Source organism: Diadema antillarum, unplaced genomic scaffold (assembly GCF_040938485.1).
Source record: "Diadema antillarum isolate AM-2024a unplaced genomic scaffold, OU_Dant_1.0 seq00000643_RagTag, whole genome shotgun sequence".
Taxonomy (NCBI): Eukaryota; Metazoa; Echinodermata; class Echinoidea; order Diadematoida; family Diadematidae; genus Diadema; species Diadema antillarum.
The window spans coordinates 36,963-59,000 of record NW_027271557.1 but is presented as its reverse complement, the minus strand read 5'-3'; the positions used below and the strand labels follow the sequence as shown (position 1 = coordinate 59,000).

General features: G+C 38.8%; 1 protein-coding gene across 1 annotated transcript in view; it reads right to left on the bottom strand.

The window, feature by feature from the left end:
- Positions 1-4,795: 4,795 nt before the first annotated feature.
- LOC139736398 (nephrin-like) overlaps positions 4,796-22,038 on the bottom strand; it is a gene marked incomplete at its 5' end in the record, with an annotated part of 31,788 nt that continues 14,545 nt past the window's right edge. Inside the window, 13 exons of the mRNA XM_071647150.1 lie at positions 4,796-5,973; positions 7,288-7,562; positions 8,207-8,261; positions 10,861-10,989; positions 11,593-11,628; positions 13,063-13,275; positions 14,299-14,373; positions 15,134-15,442; positions 16,273-16,548; positions 18,020-18,304; positions 19,087-19,254; positions 20,755-20,892; positions 21,508-21,798. Of these exons, the coding sequence (XP_071503251.1) occupies positions 5,738-5,973; positions 7,288-7,562; positions 8,207-8,261; positions 10,861-10,989; positions 11,593-11,628; positions 13,063-13,275; positions 14,299-14,373; positions 15,134-15,442; positions 16,273-16,548; positions 18,020-18,304; positions 19,087-19,254; positions 20,755-20,892; positions 21,508-21,798 (2,486 nt within the window). The remainder of the gene's footprint in view (positions 5,974-7,287; positions 7,563-8,206; positions 8,262-10,860; positions 10,990-11,592; positions 11,629-13,062; positions 13,276-14,298; positions 14,374-15,133; positions 15,443-16,272; positions 16,549-18,019; positions 18,305-19,086; positions 19,255-20,754; positions 20,893-21,507; positions 21,799-22,038) is intronic.

The window sequence follows — 22,038 nt, the reverse complement described above, 5'->3', positions numbered from 1 at the left end:
GTTTTGTGATTTTACACTGTTCTTATTAAAGAGATCGTATAGTTTTGGTTGAGACCCAATTTCAGGTTCTAACATTTTTCGGTGAGATAATGAGAAACCTCTTATGAAATATGAAAGAGCATGTAATTCTATGAGGAATTCATTGTTTATTTGATGAAAATGGTTTTGAAATGGCCGAGATATCCAAAAAAGAGTGATTCTAATTAAGTGTGGGACCCAGGCACACTTCATTACAATCGCTTTGCTTTTCTTGGTTTTTGGATGTTTCAGTCATTCCAAACCCGATTTTCATCAAATAAACTTTGAATTCCTCGTAAAATGATATGTTCTGTACTATATCATAAGTGTTTTCTTGGTATCTGGCAAAAAGTTAAAAGCCAAATTCTTCTCTCCACCAGTACTGTACCATCCCTTTGATTATACACGAGCAAGGCTTTGATTACGTTTGTAAAACGGCAGCCGCAGCCATCCGGTCGTGAGGTGGACTTTGCCGTGTAGAGTTTATCCAGACACAGTACGACTTATAGACGAGCCATGCTGTGTTAGTTTTCTAGTATGAAACCCACACACAGATTTATTCAATGTATCAAAACTGCACAATCACTAACTATCAATTTCTACTGTAGTATTAAACTGCCCTTTGTTAAGATTTACTCGTGTTCTGAAAGTAAGATAGTTATTTATGACTGCACGGATGTCAAGTTATTCATCACGATATCATGTATGCTCTTGATATTCTTTTATCAGTTATTAGTAGATGTAATTAAAAGAGACTTTATCATCTGCAATTACTTCACACATATTGAGTCTGTATTTTGTGACTTCTGTACTGTTTGAAGGGAAAGTTTGCTATGTTGAGAGAGAAAAGTTCATGTCTACTAGATGTAGCAGAGTTATTATAAAGCAAGTGAGCATTATCTGAAAAAAATTGTATCTAAAAAACAAAACATACTCTGAGGTTGTCATGCATCAGCACAGGTATGAGATACAATAATACTTCACACATATTCTCTGTAGAAAAAGAAAAAAAAAAACACTTTTATTGCCAGTATCAAAATAAGGGGTAAATACACTTGTATATACGTGTACAAGGAATAAATTCATTAATTTGGCAGCAATACATTTCTTGACACAGAAGGAACTACTACAATGTTGTGAGTAGGTTTTCAACTGATTACCATCTTCACGCAATATCTGAAGATGGTGAATCCATTGCGACTGACAACCAATTTCCCATTACAGTACCCCTGCTACAAATATCTCCCATAATTCATATTGACATACTTTCCCGTAAACATGTTCACTTTAATACCAAATGTGTATCTTTTGCTTGACTAATTTCTCTTCATAGAACTGCAGCCCCTAAATCATATTCCCCATCCCACCTTAATAATAAAAGACAGGATAAAAAACAACAAAAACAGCAATGCTTCTGGTATAATACCACTGATTTATAAAAATCACAAAGTAGTACATCACAGATTTCTGAAATACATGCCACAGAGAAGTGTGAAGAATGTATGGCTTTGATACAAGTGACTGCTTGTGTACACATGTAGATGTACAATGTAACTCCAGGTGGAATCAATTCATGACATTGCCAAAAGCCTACATAGATGTCATCTGCCTATGCTTTACTTTCCTTTCTTGCACTCAAATCCAGCTGCAAATGAAAAACAGAATCTGCTTTATATTTGTCTGCACTGGAACAAGCTCCTAATAAATAGCCACTGTACATTATGTATGAAGAAAGCATTACCGTACACAGAAGTTTGCACATGTGCACTACTTGCAAGGTCAAGAATATAGTACATTGAACTGAATACGAAAGGGCTATGTATGTGCACTGTACATGTTGAACTCCACACAATGTACTAAAATTGAGTCCTCTCGGTGTGCCTTTGGTGATACAGACCTGGGATGTGTTGAGTATCCCAACTTTGAAAATTCAGCATCACTACACACTTTCCAACCAAAAATAAAGGCACATCTTTATTGGATGTCTGCTCATATAGGCCTGGTTTGAGATGTTCAAGTACAATGTACAGTATATCGAGCACTTACAATGCACAAGAACACTGTATCTCTATATCAATATATCTGTATAATCTCTGCAATTAAGAAGCTTGCACATTGGCGTTCACATTAATAGTAACACAAATTTCATTTGGTCTTTAATTCCGTACACCTACAAAAGTACTTTATCATGCAAAACAACCTCAAGGTGCTGTATATTTTTGGTAATCCTTTCCCTGCATCAACAACCACTTTGCAATTCAAAGAATTTGTGTAAAGTCAAATAATGAACAATACGCTTGTATTGAATTTGCATAAGTTCATTTTGTTGTTTTCTCTTCAAACGTGAAATTTGCTCTATTAGTACAGCTCCAATGTATGAACAGTACATTGAAATCATGTTGATTACATACATTGTATTGTGCATCATGGATGCATAAAATCGTACATGCATACAAATACAGTGTCAGTAACTGCCAATGCAATGTATTGACAATTAAATCAGATAACGTTTCATCCACGGAGATCCGTTTTCAATCCATACCAATTCATTTTCAGCACATTTATCAACATACAACATGCAGACATAAAATTGATATTCAAATCTCGGTGGGTGGCTAGAAATGCAAACAGCTGTGGAAGACAAACTGACACAACATCATAAAGTTTCTTCTGGAAAAAAAAATACAATACGGCACTTTCCTCCTACAGAGCATGTTCCAAACCTCACATATTCTGCCATGTATATTTATGGTATTCAACTGTACGTCAAGTTTTTCACCAAGACAGTACTGTAATAACAGTTTTGTAAAATAATGTTTGCATTGTCAGAGAAGCACAATGACTTAAAGAAAAATACAGTATTATTATAGGGATATCAAATTTCTTTTTTCTGTCTTGTGAAATCATATATTTTGCTCTAAATAAGAAAATTAAAAAATCCTACAAATCCTAATGATTTGGTGTAAACATTCTTTGTAGCATTCTTAAAAATGTACTTGAAAAAAAAATCTGGTATCAATATTAATTTATGCATTTTATTGTTTTATGACTTTCTTAGGTATTTCATTCTTTTTTGACCTTTGGTTTTTGTTCCTTTTCTTTGCAAAATTTATCACAGAACCATTTTCAAGCATAATTATGTTATAAATGAATTTCAGCCAATGAAAGTGAATATAATCATCTTTTAGAATAAGGTGAGAAAACTCAATTTGCATTGACTTTGTACATAAAATCATGATTTTGCGCTGTATTTGCAGTCTGATGAGCATGTGTACACTTTGTAAAAGGTCATGCAGCGTTGTAATGGTATAATACCTGATTTTTTGCAGAAATGGTGTAAAAAGAGCGAGACTTGAAAGTAAAAAGTGAGTGGCGCAGTCAAAAAATTTCGTGCGGCGGAATGGTCATGGAAAATGTTCGGGGGGGGGGGGGAGGGTTAGGGTTAGGGTTAAGAATTGTTTTATCTTTTACATATCATATGCTATGGTGTATAATACATGCAGGTAATATCAATATGGCACATGAATTTTAATGAAAAAATGGTTTACTTGCAGCATGAATACTTGAGAAATATGATCTTTAACAATTGAATTTAACCTCTTACAAAAGATAAAATGAATTTACAGATGTATTTCTGTCAGAAACATGAATTCCAACAGCACATGGAAAAACACAACCCAATATTAAACACCCTACAATGTATGTAACATGAGAAAAAAAAAAAACCAGTATGAATGAAGACTACATGGCAAGTCAAAAGAAGAATGACAAGCTGAAGGGATACCATGGTATACACTCTTGATTAAAAGCACTTTATACAGTTGGTACTGAATAATTTATGGCAAGACGCACAGGAGTTTGGCAAGATGAACGAGAGTTGGCAAGGTGACAGAAGAATACATGGCTTGCTTTTCATATCAAGTTAGTACTATTAAACATATGGATATATATAGATACATATTCTTATCTAATATAATTACATAGTGAACACGATAAAAGAACAAAAACAACACGTTACACACATTATGTACACATCTTTACATGTGGTTAATATTTGCTGAATTCAAAGGGTAACACACTTTTGATACACACATTTACAGAGACACCTTGTATAAATCTAAGCAAACATTTACTAGGGTACTCTCTAGACGAATGACCAAGAATTCCTCATTCAAACTTCAAGATCCTGGACAATATCACCTCTCACCTAAGGGGAATTTCCCCTAAAAAAGGGTACTCCCCTATTTCTGAAAAGAGAGGTAATGTTGTTTTAGGAGCACATTTTTTCCCCTTGCAATGATTTTCCCCTTCATCAAAACTCACAGAAGTAATTGCCAGGAGAGAAACTTAGGCCAAATTCCTGAAAAATGTGAGCTGGGGCAAGGGCAAAGGATGGTTATGACATGTATAATATCTATTTTGGAACACGGTCAGGGCATTCAATATCTGGAGTGTAAATGTCCAGCCAAGAAATGTCCTCACACATCTTCAACACTGACCACTCTCTGTCATTTTGTGCAGATGAAAAGAAATTAAATGAAAGTCACATGACCCAGCACCTCTTCTGGTCTAAGTTAAAACAAAAACAAAACAAAACAAAAAAAATAGTTTGGTACTGTAATAACATGGAAAGTGTGATCATGGAATATGTTGGAGAAAGAAGAACCACCAAGACAATATTTCTCATAAAATAATGCATCAAAACGAATACAAAATAAAGGCACATTACTTGCAAAACTAGTTGACACAGCTCTCATAGTTTAATTGCATGGTGACAGTAAAAACAGATTTCATCCACTTAAAAAGAGCACCTGTTTAAGATAGAAAAAAAAAGTGTACTCCATTAGCAAAAAGCATTCATGATATTCCTACCACCTAACAGGATCCTCACAATAGCTGGGTACCTAATGATATGGACACGACAGTACCAAAATGGCATCCAGAGCCGTCAAATACTGTATACGTATATATTCAGATAGTCTAAATTTTCGTGAATCAGTACTCCCCAACAATTTGGTGAGTTGTTAAAGGGATCATGTAGTTTTGGTTGAGACCTAACGTCAGGTTCATAACATTTTTTGGTAAGATAATGAGAAACCTCCTTATGAAATATGAAAGAGCATGTAATTCCAAGAAGGATTCAACATTATTTGATGAAAATTGGTCTTGAAATAGCTGAGATATCTGAAAACGCAAACCTAATAAAATTGACAGACCACAACTTCTATTGGGATCTCTTTGTTTTACTTTGTTTTTGGGTATCTCAGTCATTTCAAACCGATTTTCGTCAAATCAACATTTGATTCCCCTCAGAATTGTATGCTCTTTTAACATTTCATAGAGTGGTTTCTAAATATCTTGCAAAACGTTACATTCCACGCTGAATCCTCACCTCAACCAGGACTGTACTGCCCCTTTAAATAAATTTGCGATATGGAGAGCAGTAATGAACACAGAAATGCATGACAGTACGTTACATTCATGTCGGGACCGGAGTTAATATTTTCGCATGATTTTGAATTCAGAAGTGGCATCCGACTCGCTATATTCGCGAAAATAAAAACATCGCGAAATATCTGGCGTATACAGTACGCCATTGAGGAGTGAGTCCAAATCAATCACTTTTACAGCCAGCAAGAGAGTCTGGAAGAACATTAGGCTTGCAAGGTAACTCACAGGTGATGAAGAAAGCTCTAATGATGCTAAAATGGTCATGACATCAGACGAGGTAGCCCTCCTCACTCCCCACCTGACTAGGTGCGGCCGACCCTCCCTTGACCAAAGGCACAAAGTTGCCCAGGCTGCTGGGCACGGGGCTGGGGGACGTCGGGGTGTGGATGGCACCTCCGTGGCCCAGGAACTGGGTCTTCTGCTGGCGGCGCAGCATGTCGGCGTACTCCCGCTCCTGCTCGTCATCAATCTGGGAATCGGACAGTGCAGAGCTTGGAGGGTGGACTGGAATCAGAGGAAAGAGGAGATCCAAAACTTTACTCCTCGGAAACTTGGTCCTGGAATAATGTTACTATAGTTGGTACATGTACACTGTAGCTCATTAGTATAGATGTAAGTGAATTTTGCATATTGTCCTCTTATTCTGGGGCAGATCCCGCCCCCCCTTCAGATCTCGCCTATGGAACACGTGATCGCTCCGAAAATCGGCACAAGCAACGCCCGCGACGTATACTATCAAAATGTATGGTTGCTTTCTCCGAAAAATTTTTCTTATATTTTATATATTAATTAATTATTGTAATTTATGCATAAAATCAGTTTTGAGCTGTAAATCATTTATTAATGCTCTAATTCAGCTAATTTCTTTTTTAAAATGTTTCTGGTATTCATTCTCCTGAGACATAGGATAAAAAAAAATCTGTATCGAAATTAATTTCTTATGTATTTGATTGTTTTTTGAATTTCTTATGTATTTCTTTGTTTTTCGACCTTTTGTTTTTGTTTGTTTTTTGGCCAAAATTTGTCACAGACATTTTTCGAAGCTTTATTATGCTAAAATGAATTAATTTCGTCCATTCTAAGTCAAAATATGAATTTTTATGTGAATTAATTGAAAAAACACAATTTGCATTGGATTTGTACACAAAATCACGTTTTGGAGCAATTTTGGGGTTGACAAATTTTTTTCGAACGGGCGTCGCGTCAAAACGGTACGCGCGGGCCGACAATTTTGGTCTCAAAAGTTGCGCGATACTTGAAAGAAAAAAGTCATGAAACATCGCGACGGGAACTTATCGCGCTGCAAAGACATTGTGTGAAACGTCGAGGGGGGGGGGGGGCGGATTCCCCCCCCCCCCCCAGCCTGATTAGGGTTAAAGGGACTGTACAGTAATGGTTGAGGTGAGGATTCAGCATGTAACATTTTGCGAGATATTTAGAAACCACTTTATGAAATTTTTTAATGCACACAATTCTAAGGGGAATCAAAAGTTTATTTCATGAAAATCACTTTTGAAATGACTGAGATATCAAAAAAAAACCAAGGTAAAACAAAAAGATCATAATAAAAGTCGTGGCCTGTCAATTTTATTACGATTGCTTTTTTGGATATCTCAGCCATTTCAAGGCAAATTTTCATCAAATAAACATTGAATCCTTCTTGAAATTACATGCTCTTTCATATTCCATAAGAGGTTTCTTATCATCTCACCAAAAAAATGTTATAAACCTGAATCCTCACCTCAACCAGTACTGTACAGTCACTTTAAACTCTGCAAACAGATGACAAAAATAGGAAGAAAATTCCACATAGCTCACCATACGAATCCCAGCTAGCAGCATACGAGGGCGGTCTGTAGCCCGAGTTGTAGTAGCCAGGTCCACCCCGGGGGAAGTCCATGGGGGGAGAGATGGGGCGCTGGTCATCGTAGTGGTCATATTCCTCAGACGGCCCTATGCTGTAGTCGTTGTAGCGGTGGGGGTGGCCGAAACCGCCCGAGCCGTAGGAGTAACCATCCTCGTGCTCGGACAGGTCGCGGCGGGAGACGTTGTCCGTGTTCGTCTCACTACCAACTGCACTGTCATGGTCAACTCTACAGAGTGATGGTTGCAAATAAATGTTGGAAATGGCATGAATACTGCATCGTGTGATAAAAGCACCTGTACATCATGCACAACTTGAATCTTTCATCAAATGAACCTTCATCAATTGAATTACTTTACATGCCACATTTATGCTATTCTCTTTTTTTGTGAATCTGGACTTCCTGACAATTTTGTGAGTGGTTAAATTTGCCATCGTGAAGTACAGTATTATCAAGCACGTTGTTCACACGCCGTGTACTGTGTACCAGGATATGAATAATAATTCATTCAAGGTCACTTGCTTTCGTTGAAATTATATCAAAGAAGTATTGGCACACCTGTACTCACATTATTGCAATGAAATCAGCATTTTTCTTTTTCAATAGTCGGGTCGGTCCCAAGCATTTTCAAGCCAATATCTTCCCTTCCTCTGGTGTAAAAATGCCAGAATTTTTCTGAATATGCTATTATTCAATCAAAAAACTTGGGTAAGTATACTTCAGGTGAAGTATCATTTATGGGCATGGCCATGTCTCAAAACATGTGTCCATGTTTTGTTTAGGTTTGTTTTTCCCCCGCCAGATGTCCAAAGTCAGGCTGTGCCTAATACATGAGTGTTTACCGCAGTGCACGCAATGATCATCTCACTTACTCTGGTTTGACGAGTTCTATGACATCTGTCTTCTTCTTGGGTTGGGTTGTCTTGCCTGGACAAAGATAAAGACAAAAAAAAAAGGGGTAATGATAAATAGATAAACATTAATTGTTAAACGTAAATGAAAAGAAAGATATTAAAAACCGATATGACTCTATTGAAAATCCGTACACTGGTATCAGAAAAGGTGAACAAAACCACCACAAAATGAACAAGGAATGATTGGTAAACATAAATTTAAAAAAAAAGATATTACAGTTTGACCTCGATTATCCGGCCTCCTTTTATTCGGAAATCTCTATTATCCGGATGCGTTCATGCAGTGAAGGACTTTTTTTCCATCCAAAAATTGAGAAAAAACAGTGACTTTAACATCTTTTCATGGATCTATTTCACTAATTTCATAAGATGTGCATGATAGGTTTCTCAATATCTAACGAGATAAAACATGTATGATTTTCACATAAAGATATACTTTATTTTTGTGAAGAAGGGACTATCATTTTGCGCAGGCTAACATAGATTACACCACCATTGCGGGGTACGCTACCTGCCTAGCTGCCAGTGCACTGGGACGGCAGCTTGGATGGCAGCTATATACATTACATTGTGTCTCCCATATCTGGCCAATTTGCTTATCCGGATGAGTGCCGGTCCCGACATGGCCGGATAATCGAGGTCGAACTGTACACACTATATGACTCAAATGAAATATTGTATAGGGGAAACTCGGTATAACGAACACTGCTATAACGAGATATCGGTTATAACGAGGAAATTTTCTCGATCCCAAATTTCCTTCCACACAAGTCTATGTAAAATGCTACTCTTATAGCGAGATCGGCTATAACGAAATAACTGCTATAACGAGATAAATTTTGTGACTTCCAAACAAAGAAAAACATAGTAAATCAAACCTGGTATAGCGAGGTAAAGCAAAATGCCTTCGGTAAAGCTTTACTTCGCCTGTGCTATCATCTTCCGAGATTGTAAAGCTTGATGCGCGAAAAACTGTCTTGTACACACATATTAAATCATTTTCTTCAGTGCACATACTCCAGCTAGCACTGTATGTTGTACGTGTGAAGTGTGTGTGTGCACGCACACTGATACATGCAGAAAATGTGGTGGGACGGCCATATGTATACATGACATCATGACGTTTAGCAGGTGTGAGGCAATCGGATGCTGTGATTGGCCTTCTACTTCGGGAATTCCCCGTCTTCACACACACGCAGTCATAATGTACATACAGAATGTGTCACATACACACACAGCATTGTGCAGACCATTACAGTATTCAAGCTTTCCACACAACACACACCCATACGATAACCACATACCAATCCACAGACGATCTTGATACAATCGCAAGCTATATAAATTTACAAATTCAAACATCTACAATTAATAAGAAACACATTCTTGATACTGGATTTCCTTGGCGAAAAACATCTTCTTACCCATAAAGGTGAGTAATTCCCTCACACACAATATCAAGTTATCAGTATTGATTGAAATATAATGGGTAGTCCCACATGTGCAAATTAATGTCTTTATTTTATGCCTTCTTTTATGCCTACTGATATAACGAGATATCGGCTATAACGAGGAAAATGACTCGGTCCCGACCATCTCGTTATATCGAGTTTCCACTGTACACTGATATCACGAGAGGTGAAAAAAAGCACCACAACTCGCTGTGCAAGCTCAAAACTGCCTCTTTGCGGCAATCTCCTTTTTTTTTTGTCCTTGCTGTTGCATGTTTCGAAAAGTTTTCAGGTACAGTATGTTCAGTTACAAGTAGGATTCTATAATACACCATACCACTCAGGACCATAGAATGAATGTTGGGATATGTCCAATGCATATACAATATGAGGGCAATTCATGCATTTATTGATGGATATCAAAATCTGCCAATTCATATATGACTGCTAGCATGATATCCTCCTACATTTGCAGAGGTATGGGTCAAGGAAAAGGGATGGGAGGTCATTTGGCTGAAAACATAAAGACATTTTGTCTAAAAATTGAAAATCTGATATCCTAACTTCCTCTTGTCTGATAGTAATAATCTAAGAATGCTTTATAGAATTATTCAAAACTTGATTGCTTTATCAAGAATTCTGACTGACAGCAATGTTAATATCCTTCATGTTTGGTTGCATGTAAATTTCAAAGCTGAACTTCTTTAGCGCCATGCTTGGGCATCTTACTATTTCTATCAATTTGGAAAGTGAGGCACCACGAGGACAGTATGCAATTTAGAGCGGGAAGCAAACCTCAAACAGGTGCAGCTTGAACTCACAACTTTATTGACCCTATTTGCTAAAAGATATATAAAAAAAGAATCCTTCAAAATTCATAAAACTCCCGGATCACTATCGGAACTTCATCATCCGTTCCTCATGTCATTAGCAAACTTTCCTGTTATTAAAGTTTCATCCAAATCTGTTCACAACTTTTTGAGTTATTTTGCAAACAGACAAACAAACTAACAAACTGTGACAAGAACATGACCTCCTTGGCAGAGGTGAATACAGTATCACAATAATAAGGTTCTTCCAGAGGGTGGGGCTGGTAGAGAGGTGTAAATATCGAAACAGCGAGGGTCTTCCAGAGGGCGGGGTCGGTAGAGAGGTGCTCACCTGTCGACTTCTTCCTCCGTGGTTTGATGAGGCAGCAGCAGAGGAAGACGTTGATGCAGATGCAGCCCAGGATGCAGAGGAAGGAGAAGAGGAGCACCATGTAGAGGGGGATGTTACCCACCAGCTGGTCTGTGGTGGGGGAATAGATGGGGGGATGTGGAAGATCTTTATCTACTTCTTGATGTCATCATCATCATCACTACCAGCAGCAGCAGCATTACGAAATGCTATCCTCGTCATATTAAACTCAAGCATTATCATATGTTGTTATCATCTATTTCTCTTTTTTTTTGTGTTACATGTACAGTACAGTGTATCCCTTTGTTATATTCACTTGTTTGTTTCATGTTTGTATTGCTTGATATGTATCCTATGTTATCTTTATTCTTAACCTGGTCGAATCAATAATAATGATAATAATAAACAATGATAATAATCATATGCATCAATAATTATTACAATCATGATTAAACAGCTACCATGACTAGCTCATCATCAAATCCACCATAACTACAGCGGTGTACCATGTGGCAGATTTACTTCTGATGTCATCATCATTATCATCATCATCAGTACTGGTTGGCACAAGCATCAGAAACATCACAAAATGTTATCCTCATTGTAGTAATTCTATTGAGCATTATCACAGGCTTTGTCTATCACACTCATGATGGTAGGACTGCAACCACTATGACTAGCATTCACAATGCAAAACATTAAAGGTATACTTACGTTTTGGTATCGGGACTGGAGGCTCTGTTGGCTTAACTGTACAGGACAGAACAGAGTGAACATTAGTTTTAAAATGCATCACTGTTTGTGACTTACAAAGCAAATGGGGATATATACTATGCCTTCTCAAACTTCAACCAGTTTATAACTACAAACCTGCAGATGTATTTGTATCTCAGTAACATTCTACAAAATAAGTGAAGTAAATGACGTAATTCTCCCTTATAAATCAACCGTTTATTCATCTGCAGTGATCTTTTATTTTTCAAAATCAATGTACAATTGTTTGAATATATAACACTGCTAGCATGTCCAGAATATATGCTTCTTGATTTGGAAGACTTAACATGATCTATTTATGTAAATCCTTCTGTCTGTGGCTCACCATGGCACCAGATACTCTCTACTGATACAGAAATATAATATTGATACAGCATGGTGTTGGCACAAGCCAGATCACATGATCACAGTCCCAAAGATCCTCTTGTTAACCCTAAAAGACCAAATTTGCAACGTCCGCGCATACTTTTGCGAAGCCACGCCCATTTTTGTAACGGAATGTCGCCCCAAAACGGGCACAATTTTGTGATTTTGTGTACATTTCCTATGGAAAACAGTGTTCTGTCATGAAAGTCATAAAACCTAATTATTTTTACAATCAATCACTTTCATTGATTAATTTTGTGCTAATTATGGTAGAAAAAAGGTCAGTGATAATGTCCAATGAAAAAACAAAGAAAAAACAAAAGCTGAAAAACAAGGAAATACATAAGAAATTCTGAAAACCCTTTAGGGTTAAACCACAGTGCACAAACTACCCCAAACACAGTCCCAGACTATGGAAACTGAAGCGATCTACAGTTTGATGCATGCAAAGGGTCTCAGTGCTAATCTAAAATCACAGACCACATTGAAAATGGGAATAAAGGGCATATCATTTGCAATGCTCTGCTCCTGTTATATCACAATACCGAAAACAAAAAACAAAACAAAACAAACAAACAAAAGAAACTCATGTGGCATAGTGGATGAGACTCTTGATTTTCGATCGCAGGTTAAAGGTCAAACTATCTTGACCAGAGCTTACTTCCTTTGGCAAGATGTTTTCTATCCATCATGTCCCTCTTGACCCAGGTGTATATAAATGGGTTCCTGGCAAAGCTTGAGTAATGATAAAAGCAGAGCCCTTCTGGCCAACACTAACAAGGCTACCCTGGATAAAGATTCTATTATCGGTTCCATGATAATTGCTACCAAGAAATTTCTGCATGCTCTAAAGTCAATCATAAATTCTACCCACAAACATAACCCTGACCCTAATCCTAATCCTCATATCAAATGAAACCTAGAACCCTATAACAACCCTTACCCTAACCCTCAGTCCTTGGAAAAAAAAATAAGGCTGGAGCAAATTTTGCAGGAGCACAATTCGTGTCATCCTAAATTATTATCCAGTTCTTGTCATCTTACCGGCAGTTTTTGCCGTGACGATGCCGAGGTAGTAGGGACCATCGCCCTGAGCATTGCGCCCTCGGACGGTGAAGTCGTACTCCGTGTTGGGGTTCAGATTCGTGACGGTGAAGGTGGTGGCGAGGGGCGGCTCCACGTTGACAAACTGGTACTGCTTGCCCCCCTTCTGGTTGAATCGCACCTGGAAGGTCTGGGAAAGCCCCCCATCAAATCCTGGAGACGCAATAGACAGAGGGAGAGGGTTTAAAAGTTATATGATGCAATATTTGGTACCCTAGGGTACCAAATGAAAATTTGCCATTTTGTTGATTTTTTTTTTTTTTTCAGCACTGTACCCTGGGTTACCAAAAAAATGTGTAAGAATAATTTTTAGTATCATTACGCACAAACATGTTTTCTTCTTTGTGATTTTGCAACAATTTATGCATGCATAACTGTAAAAAAAAATAATGAATTCTTGAATATTTACTCAGTGAAATTTGTATTTTCGTTGTGATTAAATTATGGAATAATCTCCCTTTGTTTGTAAGGCAAGCAGCTACAATTAATGAGTTTAAGGTCAGGTTAAAAAGTCATCTTTTGATTTAACAATACATTCTATGTTTGAATTATGTGTGTTGTGATTATTACTTTGTAATGCGCAGTAGAGTATATCATTATAGTAGCTGCGCAATATAAATGTCCTTTATTTTTATTACTATTATTATTACACCAGTTGACATGGAAGTAAAATCGTCATTGGGATCGTTATCGCGGTGCCGATTTATGCCGGCGCTGATGATGAGAAAAGAGTTGCACGACTACTTTGCACAACTGTATGATAATGGACACAAGATGGCTCTATTCAGTGCCGCACCCTGGATTACGATGGTACCGCCGAGTACAGCGTGCTGAATCATACGTCCCTTTTGCAAATTTTACACAATTTTTCAAATTTTGCCAGGAGCCAAGATTCGTGAAAGAAAAACGTTTTCTCCACAATGCTTTGAATGCCAGTGGCGATTCACAAAAAAAAAAAAAAAAAAAAAAAAAAAAAAAAAAAATCATGCCACAAATATTTCTGGTTTTACGTTTCAAAAGATTTCAAAATCTCTCTGCATGTGTTTGATTCTACTCTGGTTTGGTGTTGCCTCTAGGGATGGACCTCCCATTTTTCACGGAATATTTTCCCATCCGGTTATCAATGTGAGTTTGGAGGCAGAGTGCAAGACTCAAACAAGGGCAGAGCCAACAAACCTGCTGTCCAGTTGAGAGTGACGGAGTCATATACTTGGGCGACCACTCGTAGATTTGACGGGGCTTCAGGTGGACCTGGAATCAAAGTAAAAGTTGAAAACAAAAAGAACTATTAAGCAGGACAAGGAAATAGAGAAGGGCTATGTTAATCCCTGCAATGAACCTTAGCTAGCTAAAAAAGAAAACAGCAACACAATTCTTCAATGAACTTCAGCTCACAGTTTGTTTGTTTCAGTATACATTGTTGTGTTATTATGTTGCGTCATCATGTGTATTCATAAGTTACAATTATATTTGTTGGAAATGATATAAAGGACACAAATTTAAATGAAATTGTATGAATATCCTCACTCAAACATTTATTGATACATTTCTGTATTTGTTAAACGTTTTCCAAGCCAACCCTGACGTCTGGGGAAATTTTTTCACCTACATGTAGCTCATCATACACACTGTATCACATAGTGTCCTGTGTTTGATACCCCAATGGACAGGGACCTTCTGAAAGTTTTGTTTGTTTGCTTTTTGAACAACATCACTATATTCACTCATCTAAAGTTTTTATGTTTCAATGGGTTCCATGACATTTGCTCCTGCGACTATTGTTCCCATGAAATATCTGCAAACCAAGCCAAACATAAATTCTACCCCAAAACAAAATCGTAACAGTAATCCTAATCCTCACATCAAACTAAACCTCAAAACCCTATCACAACCCGAACCCTTAAGTCCCTGGAGAACACGAAACTGGAGCAACTGTCGCAGGAGAAAACGTGTCACCGTTTCATTGGTGTGCAGTCAAATTACAAGAAAACAAGACAGGAGAGAATCTTACTCGTCTTCTCCAGCTGTATCTGGAAACGCGCCTCCCCGAGGTCATTGAAGGCCCGGCAGACGTACGTGCCGTAGTCTTCCTGCTCGTCAACCTTGCTGATGATCAGGCGGCTTTCGTAGCGGTTGGCGTAGGTCAGGTCCTGCCTGATGTCCAGGGTGTAATGGTCACTGGTCAAATTGACCTCCTGCGGCCCCTTGAGCCACTCAAACCGGACCAAGGGGGAACCCTCCGCCCGGCAGCGCAGCAGGGCCGTCTGGCCGGTGCTCTTGGCTACCTTGCTGGGCATCGAGTGGTCCACTTCTGGGGGGTCTGAGTTGGGGCAGAAGGGAGGCAGACATGTACGTTATATGAGTATGAAAGAAGGTAATGAAAAGATCGGATTACAAAAGATTACTGTATAAGTGGAAATTTTCACACATTTTGTGTGACCAGAAACTACTTACCAGTGAAAAAAGAAAAGTGAGCAAATATTTTTGCTTTGTCTCGATTGCGGGGATTAAAACCAGGTTTATTTAATTCTGCAAAGCATTAAAAATAACTTGCATGAAAATACACTTTTATAGTGATGGATCCTCAGAAAACACAAACTACTGTAAAATCAATGTAAAATGAAACAAACCAAAAACAGTACCATACAAAAATAAAAGAAAAACAGCTTTTCCTAACGCGCAGACACACAAATGTATCCATGAAACACACATACATACACATACACGTATATGTATACAATGTATAATATGCCTCTTGCTTCCAATCATTATCTAATTCTAAATGTGAGTTGAATCAGCTCATTGTTGAAATACTTCATACATTGGCTTCTATACCTAAGAAGGGATAGATGATCAAGAATTCATAATATGAAGAAATGCAAGCAATTCGTATTATCAATATATTCAAAATCACTTTAGAAACAAGAACAACACCCCAATTGAATCAAATTCGGTACAACTTGATATACAATTTAGAAGCTACCAGGGAGAAGTTTTGTTTTTCATATATCTCAAAAGGCAAAAATGATAGCGAAGTCACAGATGTTAATATCACATTCTCCTTTTGGGACATAAAGAGAACCAGGATGCCCTGATGGCCAATCTGTCATGGGAAAAAGATTATCACATCTGGAGACCGGTCTCTCTTACATTGGATGATGACTTGGATGTTTTTGGAGTCCGGAGGAGGGATGCCATTATCTGCCAGGCAGGTGTACATCCCGCTCACCGCCTTCGTCACATTGTCGATGCGCATCACGCCGCGCCCGTCCACGTACTCGTGGACGAACTCGGAGAGGTCGAAGCCCGGCCGCTCCCAGCGGATGAAGTTGGCCGGTTTGGGGTTGGCATCCGCCTCACACACCAGCTCCCCGGGCGTGTTGAGGGTGATGGTGACGGCCTCGCCCGTTGTGACCTGGGCGGAGTCTGTTGTTTGATGGTATCATATTGTGGCCATTGGTTATCAAATTCATGCCGCATTACAACAAAGTTACCTTACAAGTTTACAACAGTAGGAGTTCTGTTACTGTAATAATGGCAACTGCTGTTTTCATGTACAACACCTTCCGAAAGGTTGTGGAGCTCAAATTGCCTTAACCCTAAAAAGACTGGGCTATTTTGGTAGCTCGAAAGACTGGGGGGGGGGGGGGGGGGGGGGGGGCCTCAAGGGCCCCCCCCTAAGATCTCGGCCGTGGATCGCGCGATCGCCGCGGAACTTTGCACAATGGTAGTGTGCGATGTAATCTACAAGATCGTGTTTTTAAATTTTCCAAAATAGACTTATTTTATTTTATTTTGATTAATTATGATAATTTATGCAAGAAATCAGAATCTTTCATCTAAATCAGTAAATAAAGCTCCAAAAGTGCTCATTTTTGGTATAATTAATCTTTGTGGCATTTTTAGCAAATGTACTTGAAAAAAAATTCGGTATCAAAATTAATTTCTTATTTATTTTATTGTTTCATGAATTTCTTATGTATTTCTTTGTTTTTTCGACCTTTTGTTTTTGTTGTTTTTTGTAACAAAATTTGTCACAGACACTTTTTGAAGCATAATACTCCTAAAACAAACTAATTTTAGCCATTGAGAGGAAAAATAAGCATATTTATATGAACCATGTGAAAAAACTCAATTTGCATTGACTTTGTACACAAAATCACATTTTTTAGCCATTTTTGGCCTCACGTGCATGTACAAAAAGTCATGTAACTTCAGAACCGTACCCCCAGGCGTCACAAATTTGGTGTCAAAATGTGCGGGAAACTCAAAAGAAAAAAGTCATGGAGCATCGCGGCGAGAGCATTGCGTGTTGCAGAGTAATCGTGCGAAATGTCGAGGGGGGGGCCTCCGAGGCCCCCCCCCCAGTGCAGTTAGGGTTAAACCACGATATCCTCACAGCTAATGGGATTCAGCATATGTCAACGGCAGACAGATAAAAGCAAACTTTTGGCATACACTTGTAACTTTTCAGAAGTTGTGAAATTTTACACTGTATCAGTGGTATTGAGGAGGAAATGGGGAGGGGCTGCCAGACATCTATCAAAATGCACTGTGAATTTGAATGTTTAATTCCTGCCTCCAAAAACTGATTTCTATTACAATGAGTGCAACCATTGCTTGTCACTGCACAAATTTATTTAGCTAAAATTTGCACAGAAGGAAATAAGTACCACAGAGATCTCATAGATTTGGGTCTTGATATCGTAAAAAAACATTAGATATAACAGTGCAATACTGTGAAGGGGCAATCTTAAGGGACCATAATCTGCTATTGTATTTGATTTTCATCCATTTCTATAATTGATGGAAAGCAGCTGCCAATGCTATAAAGGATGGAAAAAGAAGGGGTGGCAGGGCACAAGGAGAGTCACCCATAAAATTCTGCGATACGTACACATAACATTCACGGTGGCCGTGATGTTGGACGAGCCCTCCTCATTGCTTGCAAAGCACTTGTACGTTCCCGCCTCGTTCCTCGTGACGTTGTGGATGAGCAGCGAGCCCTGGTCGTCGATGGAGTAACGCGGGGAGGAGTCCGGATTGATGAGGTTGCCGTTCTTGTGCCACTTGTGCGTGATTGCCACCGGGTTGCCCTCCGCCGAACAGTTCAGGGCGAGTATGCCGGGAACTTCGTGTGAGCTGACACTGATTCCTGAGGGCGTGTCAATCTTTGGCGGGACTGAGCATGGGAAATTTGAAAGATCAGAAAATTTGGGTTATAACCTAGAGTACCATTACAAGAAGTCATCATACAGAATGCAGTGCAAGTTCACTTCATGATAAAGGAAAACATCATATCATAACACAAGTGCAATATGAATAATGTAACTCCATGGCTATAGAACTGCGACAAATATGAAACGACTGCTCTATTCCTTTATACAAATAACTAAATTAAATATACCCAGCATGGTCTTCAGGCACCTTTGTGCATAATAATGTCCTATGATTCGAGCTTCAGTATAATTTGGCATTATAAAATCAAACATATGTAGGATTTGTTTTCATGTTTGACAGAAAGAGATTTCAAATAGCCAATCAGATGTTCTGAAGTAGCTGTTTTGAATGTAAAACCTCTGCAATCGTTTCTATGGACTAAAGACCCATGGTATAGCTGATAAACTGCTCGATCCTTGCAAAATACAAATTTGTACGCACACAATGGACAGCAGCAAAGGGGAACAAAACAGGCAGGTACACCAGGAGATTAGCACAGGGATGATAATGATGTTTGTTGAAACAATCGGAAATCAAAATTTTCAGGTGATTTTGACACACGGAAAAAGTAAAATGTGTATAGCCTTGGTAAAAAAAAAAAATCTGAAATCACATTTAAATCTGCAGAATATCATGCCTGTTAGCACTTTGTTGTGTGTACAAGTTACGATTTGACCAGAAGGACCAAGTGCACTTAGGATTCAAACATGGATGTGATATCTTCGCAGACCGTCGCAAACTCACAGCGGATGTCCAGCGTGATGCCGTCGTTGACGCTCTCGTCCAGGGTGTCGCTCTCGGCGCGGCAGAGGTAGACACCCCCGTTGTTGGCCGAGGAAACGGAGGGGAGCACCAGCTGACTCCTGGTGGAGATCCCCCCATTCTCGGCATTCGTCATGACTTGTTCCCCTCCTGAAATGCATCATATCACACACACACACACACATTAGGTGGCATTGTACGGATTCTTGCGACAAAGAACTGTACAACAGTATAATACACCATACACATGTACATGTACATCTTGCGAGTCATATTTCTTCGCAAATCAGGACTTTCAGACAATTTCAGGAGTGGAAAAATGAGCAAAGAAAATGGGATTCCATCGGGATGCGAACACGAGGCCTCCGGATTGCTAGCCCAATGCTCTACCAACTGAGCTATAGAAAGCCCTAGTTCAGTGTTCGTCCCATAAACCCTAAATTGTCGATGCTCGGAGTGAATTTCAGGAGTGGTTAAATTCACAATCATGGAGTGTAGCTCGAGAAAATGCAAACCCTGTGAAATAAAAATATGGCATGCATACACTGTATACTGTAGTAGGTGTCTTTGCATTGTGCCTGGCATGTGTGTAAAACAAGCATGTGTGTACTTGTGTGTTTCAACACATTTCTCTCCTTCCATGCATAATGAAGAGCACCTGACTTTCACACCTCTTTCAGAAAGAAAGGGGAGTAATACTAACCTAAGCATATGAAGAATTTGTTCACAAAAACCAATAAGTCCATTTTTGATGATTTCGAAGTACGGTCTCTGTCATATTAAAAGTACAAAATAATACCTTTTAAATGATAAATTGGTCACTACATATAAAGGTACATTTTTGAAGTTATGGTGAAAAGAAGCAAAAATGTTCTTATTATTCTCTTTATTTTTCTTGACCTTTAATCGCAAATATCTCCATTTGGCAAATATGGACTTATCGGTGTTTGCGAACAAACTCTTCATATGTTGCTAACAAGTTCATGGAATGCATACTTTTCACAGTGAGGAAAGTAAAAAAATTATTGTAGAAAAGAAAACAAATCCAGGCTGCCATAGACTTTTATAAAATATCCTTTACAAAGGCTGACTGATAATCCGTAATAACAAGCATGCAATTTCATGCTGCAAAAACAAAGTCCTGAAGACTGCCATGGAGTGTAATCTGTTCACTTTTCTTCTACTGTAATAGGTTGGTAATATAATAATCTGTTATTCCACATAGATTTTTACTATAATAATGATCATAATAATGATACATTACGTCTGTAAATAATGATGCGCTTTATACAATGTTTCTATTATATGCCAAGAAAAGAATCTGCCATGTTTGTTTGGTAATAAACAGTGTGATTACAACTGTACTGTTTCCTTGAAAATTACCATTTTCATACTGGCCAACCCTAAAAAATAAGAAATACGGGCAATTTGGGGTACTGTCTCTAAGAAATAGGGACATTCCTGAATTTCCTAGTGCGTAATACTACATACAGATTTTTAAAAAAAAAGGGACATAATTGAAAAAAAAAAAGAGTAAAAAAAGAGGGGGTATTTTCAACTGCCCACAAATAGGGAATGCCTCCAATATATAGGAACAGTTGGAAAGTTGGCATTTTAATGTAAGGCAGACTTGAGAGAAGACTAAATTACCTTCAATGGCAATGCCATTGCGCCACCATGAGATCCTGTACACTGGATTGCTGCTGGCCGTCTGGCATGTGATGGTCACCCTGTCCCCCTCCTTGGCTTTGTCCGGCTCTACGGTCACTGTTACATGGCTCGGAGGAACTGGGCAGACGAGAAACACAAATTGACCGACCAATGAATGAATAGGTTGCTGAATATGATTCACATGAAACTGATCAACAAATTTCAGGCATTCTTAAAAAAAAAAAAATGCTACATCAGAATAGAGCTGCTATTATAATATAAAGGCCTCTTGCATGAGTGAATGTAAAGCAATTACTGCATTATAGGCAAAAATGAGTGAATGTAAAGCAATTACTGCATTATAGGCAAAAATGTTCAGTCATTAACAATCAAGAAGAGGTTAAATGTACTTTGTTCATTTCATTTTCCATTTGTCTAGGAGGCTAGACAGCCCATCTTCAACTGCACTAGCTAGTCTTTCATAGGGTCGAGTTGTATGGACTTGGGACGGACCACTTCACGTGGTTATGCACCCCTCTCTTTACGATAAATGAGTGAAGCAGGATCTTTTCATGTGTGTGGGGATATGACTCGATCTCTCAAAAACAGAAACTCCATTTCATGTGCTATCCTAACTATAATTCTGAGACATTAATATCATCCTTGCTCCAATCTCTAGTAGACTCATACAAGCCAATATAAAGAAGGGGTTGTTAGCTTCCAACTACTCAGGGGAGGAGAAGAGAGACTCACAAAGGACATTCAGAGTCACGCTGGCACTGAGGGGTATGGGCGTGGCCTCGTTGGAGGCGTTGCAGGTGTACAAGGCCCCATTGTCCGTCTGGTCCAGGATGATCGCCAGCTCACTGGTAGACAGGATGTTCTGTGTGGTGGCCTGCGCCCCCTCCTGCTCCACCCCGTTCTTGTACCAGACCAGTGTGGCCAGGGGGTTGCCGCCCGTCGCTCTGCACACCAGGCGCAGCAGGCCCCCCGACCTCGTCACCGAGTTCTCGTTGCCGGAGATGGTGGGTGGCGACGGAGGATCTATTGGTTAACATAAACAAGAAAGATCTTGCAAGAGTTTATTCATGCCTGTTGAGCAAACTCACTTCTAAAAGTACCGATAAAAAAAATGTCTTCTGGTGTCTATAATAACTCGATTTAAATAAAAATTGCACAAAAGCGCATACTATTAATTCTTAAGCAGAGGCAGGTTCACACCTCCAGACTTTTCAACATCACTGTGATTCCCAACTTCTTATGAACATACTGTATTATCATTCT